The sequence below is a fragment of the Hemiscyllium ocellatum genome, chromosome 2 (genome assembly GCF_020745735.1).
Source record: "Hemiscyllium ocellatum isolate sHemOce1 chromosome 2, sHemOce1.pat.X.cur, whole genome shotgun sequence".
NCBI lineage: Eukaryota > Metazoa > Chordata > Chondrichthyes > Orectolobiformes > Hemiscylliidae > Hemiscyllium > Hemiscyllium ocellatum.
The window spans coordinates 69,457,963-69,470,606 of NC_083402.1; the positions used below are offsets into that span (position 1 = coordinate 69,457,963).

Here is a 12,644-nt window from a genome sequence, read left to right on the forward strand (position 1 = left end):
TATTTAGCTGATTAAGGCCAATTGTACTATAAGCTAAATTGTCTTCTACCTTTCCATGTAGCTATCTTAGAAACAAAATTACTTCAGTATTCCAAGTTTTTGTGTAAAGTGTATTATTTGCACTATTCTATTGCCTAGATCACATTCAAATTAGTCAAATCGAACTCCTATTAGAAGCTGTACGCTTTAACTTGAAGGTAATTATTAGAAGGAGAATTTTGGGGGGCCATTTCAGGACATATCTCCAGGATATAGATCAATTTGTCCAATTTTCTGTTAAAATTACAGTGAGGTCAAAATTATTTCAACAGGCCCTACTTTTTCCTCACTTATGAGGCTGCTATTTGTTTGATATGATGAGGTTAAAATGGTAGCCGGTAACACCAACCAGTATCTTCATACATTCCTTTTAGAATATACCTTTAAGGACACTGCTTTGGAGTTCTAATCCTATCACAGCAATTTGGGAGATAGAATTAAATAATTCTAGTCATTTGTGGCCTAGCACTAGAAAATGCCAATGAAAATTGCTGGATTGCCAGAAGCACACTACTTGTTCACTAATGACCTTCAGGGAAAGTGTGATTAGATTCCCTACAGTGTGGAAACAGGCCTTTTGACCCAACCAGTCCACACTGACCCTCTGAAGAGTAACCCACCCAGACCCATTTCCCCCTGACTAATGCACCTAGCACTATGGGCAATTTAGCATGGCCAATTCACCTGGCCTGGGGAGGAAACTGGAGCATCTGGAGAAAACCCATGCAGACATGGGGAGAATGTGCAAACTCCACACAGACAGTCACCTGAGGCTGGAATTGAACCTGGGACCTTGATACTATGAGGCAGCAATGCTAACCACTGAGCCACCATGCCACCCCCAATCCTGGCGGGCGTATCTGCTACTCCAATCCAGTGAGGCTGATAATATGATTCCAGTCTTACAATACGTGAAGAGGGCATAATTCTGACTTCAGGCAATCAGCTACCTGTTTTCTAATTCTCCCAACTTTTACTGACTTTGAATGAAATTATTTCCCTCCCCTTTATCTGAAATATCTCAATTAGAATATCTCTTAATCTTATATACTGATTGTTTGATTCTGCTGTGTGTTTGAAGCTATTGCCTTAGAAATTGTTTTGCTGATGTGACCTGGGCAGAAGCAAATGATCTAAATGCAAGACCAGTTATCCCAATATTGCAAGAGAGTGTTTAGGAGAAAGTGAAATGCATTAGGAGGGACGGAGCAAAGGTGGAGTTGACAATAGTCTTTAGCACCATAGTAGGGTCGAGAGAAACACTTACACTTCCTGGTTCCACATACAAGTAATTATTTCTTTAAACATGCATCCTGGGTAGCAGTCCGCACTGGATAGACAGTATGGATACCATATTCCTTCAGGTTAGACGGTACCAAGATTGTATTCCTTCAGGATAGACTGATTGGTGACTGTATTCCTGCAGAATAGACTGATTGGACACTGTATTCGAAAATGAAGCACACCTAGGCCAGCCGAACTCAGGACAAACCAGATTTGCAAAGAAGACCTCAACTTTTTATCTCTTTGTTTGTGTATCAAAGGGCCTAAAGCATGTTTCCAATGTAGCCCCCCGTGACTTTCTTTTTGCACTTTTTACCAGAAAGCTGTGTTTGTGGCCAATGCAATGACCACGCACATGTGGAAATACAGCTTTGCAGTTACCCGGCAGCCAGAGGGATGGCCAGTGGCAGCTTTCTTTTCTGGCCATCTTGGCACTGGCAACACAAACTCTTTTAGCGGAATGGTGAAATTTGCACCACATGCTGTTTGAAAAAGTAGATTCTTTGACACCAGTTTTACATCTCTCACGTGGATAACATCTATAACTAAATGTCAAGCAATTGTATTCTATAAGCTGATACATGAGTTTGCACTGCAATTGACTCACTCTGTTTTTATCCTTTCAGATATTGTAGCATTACCTCTCTATGGACCAGAGGCCATGGAAAATTGGGGTCTGCTGCTATTCAGGAAGAGCTCATTGTTGTTTGATCCAAAGAAGGAATTCTTTAAAAAATTAGCCATAACAGCAGTAATTGCGCATGAACTGGCACATCAGGCACGCTTATACAATGTTTTCAAACACTGTTTGTCCAATGTTTGTTTCAATGTTTGTACGAACACTGTAACAATTTCTGTTGGGAGTTTTGTTCGGAGTAATGCTGCAAACCATTCAGGGCAAATAACTACATTTTAGATTTTGTGGTAGTTTGCTTTTAAATTGTTTGAGTCAGGTTGTTAAAACGACTGAATGTGGGATTGAAGAAACAGTCTTGCATAGAGAATTTGGCATGATGCTCCTGCACAGAACATGGATTCAGGAATAATAATGCAGTTGTTATGCTATTGGCCTTCCTACACTGCTGGGTGTTCCTTTTCACCCTGGACACACCACTGACCTGTGCAAAAGTGAGGACTACAGATATTGGAGATTAGAGTTGATAGTCATAGAGTCATAGAGATGTACAGTGTGGAAACAGACCTTTTGGTCCAACCCGTCCATGCCAACCAGATATCCCAACCCAAACTAGTCCCACCTGCCAGCATCTGGCCCATATCCCTCCAAACCCTTCCTATTCACATGCGCATCCAAATGCCTCTTAAATGTTGCAATTGTAACAGCCTCCACCACATCCTCTGGCAGCTCATTCCATACACATACCATGCTCTGCGTGAAAATGTTGCCCCTTAGGTCTCTTTTATATCTTTCCCCTCTCACCCTAAACCTATGCCCTCTAGTTCTGGATTCCACAATCCCAGGGAAAAGACTTTGTCTATTTATCCTATCCATGCCCCTCATAATTTTGTAAACCTCTATAAGGTCACCCCTCAGCCTCTGACGCTCCAGGGAAAACAGCCCCAGCCTGTTCAGCCTCTCCCTATAGCTCAAATCCTCCAACCCTGGCAACATCCTTGTAAATCTTTTCTGAATCTTTTCAAGTTTCACAACATCTTTCCAGTAGGAAGGAGACCAGAACTGCATGCAGTTTTCCAACAGTGGCCTAACCAATGACCTGTACAGCCGCAACATGACCTCCCAACTCCTGTACTCAATACTCTGATCAATAAAGGAAAGCATTCCAAATGCCTTCTTCACTATCCTATCTACCTGCGACTCCACTTTCAAGGAGCTATGAATGTGCACTCCAAGGTCTCTTTGTTCAGCAACACTCCCTAGGACCTTACCATTAAGTGTATAAGTCCTGCTAAGATTTGCTTTCCCAAAATGCAGCACCTCGCATTAATCTGAATTAAACTCCATCTGCCACTTCTCAGCCCATTTGCCCATCTGGTCCAGATCCTGTTGTAATCTGAGGTAACCCTCTTTGCTGTCCATTACAGCTCCAATTTTGGTGTCATCTGCAAACTTACTAACTGTACCTCTTATGCTCGCATTCATATCATTTATGTAAATGACAAAAAGTAGAGGACCCAGCACCGATCCTTGTGGCACTCCACTGATCACAGGCCTCCAGTCTGAAAAATAACCCTCCACCATCACCCTTTGTCTTCTACCTTTGAGCCAGTTCTGTATCTTATTCCATGAGATCCAAACTTGCCAATCAGTCTCCCATGGGGAACCTTGTTGAACACCTGACTGAAGTCCATATAGATCACACCTACTGCTCTGCCCTCATCAATCCTCTTTGTTACTTCTTCAAATAAACTCAATCGAGTTTGTGAGACATGATTTCCCATGCATAAAGCCATGTTGATAATCCCTAATCAGTCCTTGCCTTTGTGATGCTGGAAAGGCACAGCAGGTTAGGCATCATCCGAGGAGCAGGAGATAGAGGGCTTTTGCTCAAAACATCGATTCTCCTGCTCCTTGAATGCTGCCTGACTTGCTGTGCTTTTCCATCACCACAATCTCGACAGCATTGACCCGTGCTGCGCTTTGTATTCAGGATGACGTATTCTGGTGGTCAGCTGGAAAAGGGACTGGTTCTCCTCTCTACCAGAACTTCCAGATACCTGACTGCAAAGTGGCAGTGAGCTTTTCATTCCTCAGAGCCATGTCCTAAATGTTGATGTTCGAACATAGAATTCCTACAGTGTAGAAACAGGCCATTTGGCCCAACAAGTCCACACTGATCCTCCGAGGACTAACCCATCCCGACCAATTCCCCGACATTTACCCATGACTAATCCACCTAAATGACACATTCCTGAGTACTATGGACAATTGCCAATTCACCTAACCTGCACGTTTTTGGATTACGGGATGGAAACCGAACACCCAGAGGAAACGCACTCCAAACAGACAACCGCCCAAGGCTGGAATCAAACCTGAGTCCCTATCACTGTGAGGTAGCAGTGCTAACCACTGCACCACCATGCCACCGCAAGGAAACTACTGCCATGCTACATGAGCACTCTCTATGCACCATCATAAAGTGAGGTTTCATTCATGACTTGTAATATGAGAAGTGGTGTGCATCAGGGCATTAAGTATTTTTCCAGAGGCATGAAACACCATAAGAGCATAAGATGTAGCAGCAGAAGGAGGCCATTCAGCCCATCTAATCTGCTCCAACATTCAATGATATCATAGCTGATCTTCAATTTCACTTTCCCCACAACCCATGATTCCCCTACTGATGAAAAATCTGTCTATTTAAAAGCTGAATATACTTAACAATGCAATCACTTCAGTTCTCTGCAGTAAATAATTTCACAAATTCACAATCCTCTGAGAGAAGACTGACTGTATAGACTTGAAAGGCCTTTCCTGTATTGTATGAATCTGTAACTATCATCCATTGTTGGTGGCTCCAATAAAGTACTGAACACAATTTAGAAATAACCCTTTTTTTCTGAGTTCCCTCATTGGTCACAGGCATTGCTGGCTGACCAGCATTTGTTGCTGGTCCCTAATTGCCCTTAAGCTACCTTCTTGAACTACTGCAATTCACATGATGTAAGTAGACGCACAATGCTGTTGCAAGGGGATTTCCATGATTTTGACCCAGTGACAGTGAAGAAGTGGCAATATATTTCCAAGTCAGGATGGTGAGTATCTCAAAGGGGACCTGGCAAGTGGTGGGATTCCCATGTATTGGCAGCATATGCCTTTCTAGTTGGAGGTAGTCATGGATTGCTAATCAGGAATAGTAACGCAGCTTCAGAAAGGGAGGTTGTCGAGGAGGGTTTGTTCACTGAGTCAGTATGGGTGGAAGTCAGAAACAGGAAACGAGCAGTCATGTTATTGGAAGTTTTCTATAAACGCCCTTTCCCCTCCAATAGCAACAGAGACATGGAGGAGCAGGTTAGGAGGCAGATTTTGTAATGGTGCAGAAGTAACAGGGTTGTTGTCATGGGTGATTTAACTTTCCTCATATTGGTTGGAACATCCTTAGTTCAAATAGTTTGGTTGGAGCAGTTTTTGACAGATATGTCCAGGAAGGGTTGCTGATTAAATATTAGATAGGCTGACAAGAGGGTAGGCCATATTGGATTTGGTGCTTAGCAATGAACCAGGCCAGGTGTCAGATCTCTCAGTGGGAGAGCATTTCGGTGATAGTGACCACAACTCCCTGAACTGGAGCAGATGGTATGGGAAAGTATTTAATTGGGGAAGGGGGAATTGCAATGCTATTTGGCCGGAATTGGGGTGCCCAGATTGGGAACAGATGCTCTCAGAGAAATGCACGTCAGAAATGTGGAGATTGTTTAGGGAGCACTTACTGATAGTAGTGGACAGGTTTGTCCCACTAAGATAAGGAAGGGATAGTAGGTTGAAATAACCTTTGGTGACAAGGGATGTGGAGCAACTAGTCATGAGGAAGAAGGAAACTTACTTAAGGTTCAAGAGACAAGGGTCAGACAAGACTCTAGAGGTTTATTAGGTAGTCAGGAAGGAACTGAAGAATTGACTTAGGAGAACTAGAAGGGAGCATGGAAAAGTCTTAGTGGGTAGGATAAAGGAAAACCCTAAGACATTCTACATTTATGTGAGGAACAAGAGATGGCCAGAGTAGGGTAGGCCGATCAGGGATAGTGGAGGAAACATGAACCTGGAGTCGGAGGAGGTAGGGTTTTAATGAATACTTTGAACCTAGAAAACAGAGGGTGGTAGTAGATGGAAAGTACACAGCCTGGAGCTTGGTGACCAATGGTATTCTGCAGGGATCGGTTGTGGGACCTCTGCTCTTTGTGATTTTTATAAATGACCTGGAAGAGGAAGTAGAAGGATGGGTTAGTAAATTTGCCGATGACATGAAGGTTGTTGGAATGGTGGATAGTGTGGAGGGTTGTTGAAGGTTGCAATGGGACATTGACAGGATGCAGAACTGAGCTGATAAGTGGCAGGTAGAGTTCAACCTGGAAAGGTGTGAAGTGATTCAATTTTGGAAGGTCAGTCTGAATGCAGGATAGAGTGTTAAAAGCAGGATACTTGGCAGTGTGGAGGAACAGAGGTATTTTGGGGTCCATGTCCATAGATCTCTCAAAGTTGCCACCCAGGTTGCTAGAATTGTTAGGAAGGTGTATGGTGTGTTGGCTTTCATTAGCAGAGGGAGGGAGTTTAAGAACCATGAGGTTATGCTGCAGCTCTGTAGAGCTCCGTAGAATATTGTGTTCAGTTCTGGTCACCTCATTATAGGAAAGATGTGGAAGTTTAGGTGGCACAATCATCTGTTGAAGAAACAGTGCTTCGAAAGCTAGTGATTTCAAATAAACCTTTTGGACTGTCACCTGGCATTGTGTAATGTTTAACCTTGTCCACCCCAGTCCAACAGTGACACCTCCAAATCAAAGTAAGGTTGAGATAGCTAGGGCTTTTCTCATTGGAGTGAAGAAGGTTGAGAGGTAACTTAATAGAGGTGTACAGAATGATGAGTGGCATAGATAGAGTGGAGAGCCAGAAACCTTTTCCCAGGGTGGAAATGGCTGGCACAAAGGGGTATAATTTTAAGGTGGTTGGGGGTTTGTTTAAGGGAGATATCAGAGGTCAGTTCTTTACACAGAGAGTGGTCGGTGCATGGAATGCACTGCCAGCAGTGGTAGTAGAGTCAGATGCATTAGGGACATTTAAGTGACTCTTGGTTAGGCACATGGGAGATAGTACAATGAAGGGTATGTAGATTAAGCTGATCTTAGAGTAGGATGAAATGTTGGTACAATATCGAGGACCAAAGGGCCAGTACTGTGCTGTACTGCTCTATGCTTTATGTTCTATGTTCTTTGTGTCTAAGGATCTTTGATATTTGCTACCAAATTTGTGACTGAACATTAATGATGGAGGATACGGATGTAGTGTCAATCAAGTAGGCAGTTTTGTCCTGGATAGTGTCAATCTTCTAGAGTGTTGTTACACTCAAGCAGGCAAGTGGTATTCCATCATACCTCTGACTTGTGCCTTGTATTTTTGTTAGACAGGGTTTGGCGAATGAGGAGATAAGTTACTCACTGTCGTATTCCTAGCTTCTGACCTATTGTTGTAGCCGTTCTATTTATATGGCGAGTCCAGTTGACTCTCTTGTAAATGGTAACCTGCAGGCATTGACTGTAGGGGATTCAGTGATGCTAATGCAGTTGATAGTCAAGGGCAGTGGTTAGATTGGAGATTGCCATTGCCTAGCATTTGTGTGGCACAAATGTTACTTGCTACTTGCTTATTGACCAAGTCTTAGTGCATTTGAACATGCACTGCGTCAGTGTCTGAGGAATCACAAATGGTACTGAACATTGTGCAATTTTCGGCAAACATCCCACTTTACCTTATAACGGAGGGAATATTAATGGTGAAGCAGTTGAACTTGGTTGGGTGAAGGCATTATCCTGAGGAACTCATATAGTTATAGAATCATACAGTACAGAAAAGACCTGTTGGCCCATCGAATCTGCACCCACAATAACTACCACTGAAGGCACGCTAATCCCAATTTCCAGCACTTGTCCCATATCCTTGAATGTTATAATTTTTCAAGTTTCTCATTCAAATATTTTTAAAAGTTTGTAAGATTTCTGGCCTCTGCTACCTTCCCAGGCAGTGCGTTCCAGATTTCCACTGCTGAATGAGAAAGCTTTTTGTTTGCAAATACCCTCTGAATCTCCCGTCCCTTGCCCTAAAACTATGCCTCCTCATGATTGACCCCTCAGTCAAAGGGAACAGCTGCTCCCTTCACTCTGTCCATACCCCTCATAATCTTATGCACCTCAATCATATACCCCCCACCTCAGCATTTCCTGCTCTAAAGTCCACTCAGTCTCTCCTTCTTGCTCAATTTCTCCATCCTAGGGAACATCCTGGTGTACTTCCTCTGTACCCCAGTGAGGAGTGAGAGAGCATAATACCCCATCTGAGGTCTTGCAAGTGTCTTGTACAAGTTCAACATTACCTCTTTGCTCTTGTACTCTATGCCTATATTAATGAAGCCAAAGATATCATATATTACAGCATCATGATATAGTGTATAGTCTCACAGTTATAGTTAAAAAATGATATTCATATCATTTATATAACATTAAATGTCTCTCACACTAGAAGTACTACAGCTTAACAAAAAGGTTTAGCATGTAAATGTGTACTATCAATAAAACGAGTTTGAAAATTTAATGTAGGAAAAAATTACTGCAGATGCTGGAATCTGAACTGAAAACAAAAAATGTTGGCGATCACAATGGGTCAGGCAGCATCTGAGGAGTGAAAGCAAGCTAACATTTCGAGTCTAGATGACTCTTCATTAAGGCTATGATTTAGAATCAACTAGACTCAAAACATTAGCTTGCTTTTTCTCCATGGAGGCTGTCTGACCCACTGTGATCTCCAGCATTTTTTGTTTTCAGTTATTTTTAAATTAGATGCTTATTTGCATGACATGAAAACATATTTGCTGTAAATGGAGTTAAAGATGTTCTTCAAACCTATGAAGTAGAGACTTTTGTGGATTAGAAAATCCATATAAAATAAGTTTTGCTTCTGTTTTGTTTGAAGTGGTTCGGAAACCTTGCCACAATAAGGTGGTGGAATAATCTATGGCTTAATGAAGGATTTGCATCATACTTTGAAAATCTTGAATTTTCCTCTGAAGACCATGTGAAAAAATGGGTAAGAAAGTCCATCAACTCCAAATTAACAACATTGTAACATTTGTTATTTACTCCACTCTGGGAAGTGTTGCTTGAAGACTTTAGGTTCTTAATAATCTCATTTGCAAACAGTTGTGGGGGTTAACACAATATTGCAGTGGTACTGAAAACCTAAAGTCACAGCAGGTTTTTGAAACAGAAACTAAACTTACAATTATAGAGCAACTTTGGAGTGCTTCAGACATTTTAAAAGAATTCTTAGAAGTTTATAACCACATCACTGATGTGACATCTACCTGCCAGTTGTGAGAATACACTAGTTATAACCTTAATTTGCATAGAGTTGAACTCAACCAATCAGAATGGCTGACTGTTCTGCAGCTCCAGAAGCTCCACACAGACATGGAAGAGATGGAGGAGATGGAGATGAAGAAATGAAGGAGGCGATAGACATACTTTTAATTAGTAACAGGCTGAAGAGTCACGATGAGCAGGCAGGAATGTGGAGTTGAGTCCAAAATGAGGTCAGTCATGATTGTATTAAATGGCAGAGCAGACTTGATGGGCTGAATTGTCCACTTCAGAACTCAATATACCTAAGGAATGATGGGTAGATTGATACCTCACTGACCTCTTAATATGCACTACAGGTTGAAGGAGAATGAGGCAGTGACAGCTGGCAACTTATATTATTTTACTTGCTTTCGCATCTGGGAGCTGTAAAATTATCCAATGATTTTCAGTTTCTGAAGTTGTAAGCATCATATTCCAAAGGGACAGAGTTGCACCAGCCAATTGTAAAGGCACATGATTATTTCTACAATATTATTTTCACAGACCTAGAAATGTATAATCAGGTGAACAGATTTCTAATACAATGCTTAAACTAGTCACTAGTACAAAACATACAATACTAAACTGTACTCAGCCAGAGAGATTAGGAAATGCAAAAAATTAATACATCTTTGAACAAAGTAGAATGCACGCTAAATATTAAATACCTGCACTGGTATTGGTACGACTCCTGTAAGGAAATCATAAATTGGAACAGCAAAATTTATTGAATGACCTCCAAATGAAATAATTTCCAACAAGATATCACTTTTACTAAATTCTGTTTTAACATGTATCAGAATCAATGTAAATTAAAGTAAACTGGGATCAAATATTTCAAATAAAAAAATAAATTTCACTTTTAATTGTCGATTAAAACAAAGGTATGTATTTCACAACCACAAGCATTGGCATTAATCTCTGCAGAGATGTGGCTACAGAGTTCGACGATATGTTGTTCTTTATTCAGGCGGGGTAGGTCAGAGTCCTTTCCAAAGAGAAGCAGCTTTCACCTCTGAGGTTCATGGCCATGTTTACCATCATTAAGGCACATTTCCATGAAACTGTTTGCCTGAGGAAACTGATTGATTCATATTGATGGCATAGCTTTCCAAGAGTTCCTTTGAACCGACCAATCAATCCTGGATCATTTGGTCACTTCAGGGAGCACTCAGCTCTTTAGCATCTCTGAGATACTGACACAGCTTTTAGATTTTAAGCTCATTTTAATTAAATTATATTGGGCCTCTGAAAACTCCTGTCTCATTTTCTATCAAATAAGGCTCAGTGGTTAGCACTGCTGCCTCTCAGAACCAGGAACCTTGATTCAACTCCAGCCTTGGGTGACTATCTGTGTGGGTTTCCACTTGAGTGCTCTGGTTTCCTCCCATTGTCCAAAAATGTGCAGGTTAGGTGGATTGCCCTTGTAAATTGCCCTGTAGTGTGCAAGCTAGGTGGATTAGACATGGTAAATGTGGGGTTATTGGAATAGAGCTAGGTTAGTGAAGAATTGATGGGCTAAATGGCCTTTTTCTGCACTGTAGGAATTGTAGATTCTAGGAAAAACTGTTCTCCCGAAAGGCATACTGCTCTATTTATGTCTGCATTTGCTGATCACTTTCATCCTCCATGTCTCTCACTTGTGTCTGGTCTCAGATTCTGTAGCTTCCTTCATGTTCACAGGTCAAGTGAATCAAGTCACATAGACCAAAATTATTTAGCATTCAAGAAAATTACAATTGATCCTTTTGTAGAAAACTCCAACAAGTCCCTTTCAAGCATTATTAAAACTAAAAATTAGAGATTCAACAGGCATTATAAAGAATTACACATTTTTCAACTGTACTGCTTCTGGGTCAAAGTTCATCGCAGCATAAAGATGATCAAATGGGTAATATGTATGTACAATATACATTTGTATAAAGTTGTGAAAGTATTAACATCAAAGAAGATGCCAGTGTGAAATAACTGAAGCACAGCAAGGAACATTGTAAGTAAATGAGCATTTGCTAATGGTGGAATGTAGGTGACAGGGGGTGACATTATAAAATAAGGTTTTTGGAAGCAGCATTATAAAGATAGGATGCAGAGAGTTAATTTGCAAAACTGGAAGTCAGGAATTGTTTGGGTGATGGGATGAGCCTGATATGTAGTGGGAAGGTTTGGGTGGAGATTCCGTCACCTTCCCCACATTCCAAGTTACATTCACGGCAGGAAATGGTGAGAGCAACGCCTTCCTTCCTGGAGGCCAATTGAGGTCCATCAAGGTCTTCTCCCATTGTCACTGGCATTCAACCAGCAGTTGGTGTGGTTGATGATATTTGGGCAATCTGTCAAAAATAAACACTGGCAGGCATGCCTGCTGTCCAGAGGAGGTTCTATCTTCAAACATTGTGCCCAGTAAGGGATTCTCCACAAAGCAGACAGTTGTCTTTAACATTGACTCCCATTCCCTCCCTTGTCAGGGCCACCCTGACTGACCCCAGCTCTCATACATCACTTACTTGTGTTCAGGTTTCTGTTGACAATCTTCCTGCTAAGGGTTACTGCAGACTATTTTACTCACCATGTTGCTGGAGGTACTGGAGAGCTGTTGGCCTCTTTGGATAGCAGCTCACAGAGGCAAGAAACTCCCCTTACAGGGCCTGGGAATTCCAAGGATCCCATCAGGTTGCTGATGAAGCCCATCAAGTTGAGCGAGTGGATGGACAACAAATGTAAACATAAAGTCTTCTGTTAGTTAACACAAGGAATAGAGCCTCAGAATATTTATGCATCAGGGAACACCAAAATAAGGAAAATAGTACCCAGCTTTTGAAATTTGAAGCTAGTGCCTTATTAAGTGTTATGATCCTAACTGATGTTAGTATTAGAATAGTGAGTTCCCACATTGAAATCTGGCTTGATAGATCATAATTTGTTTTTCTCTATTTACTGAGCTGGTCTTTCACTGAAATGTAAGAACACAATGCTAAAGATTTGGTTTCGACAAAAAAGAAAACATTTATTACACAAAATAAATTAAGATAAAATAGAGCAAATCAAGATATTTATGTATAACACAATCTGAAAGATTCAAAATACATGGCAAAATAAAATCTCACCTATCCCAACACTTCTAAGTTACTCAAATATTAGAGAGAGGGAATCCCATTTTTTATCATGTCTTGAAGTTTAATTTAATTGTTTCTTTCAATTCTCAGTCTTGAGACCTTAATTGACTCTTCCTTGATTAT

The 12,644-nt window shown here is 41.2% G+C and overlaps 1 protein-coding gene across 1 annotated transcript in view; it reads left to right on the plus strand.

Moving 5' to 3' along the window:
• Positions 1-12,644, plus strand: part of LOC132823632 (aminopeptidase Q-like) — a 133,187-nt gene that overhangs the window by 45,322 nt on the left and 75,221 nt on the right. The window contains exons 5-6 of the mRNA XM_060837571.1: positions 1,950-2,101; positions 8,981-9,094. Coding sequence (XP_060693554.1) covers positions 1,950-2,101; positions 8,981-9,094 — 266 coding nt within the window. The remainder of the gene's footprint in view (positions 1-1,949; positions 2,102-8,980; positions 9,095-12,644) is intronic.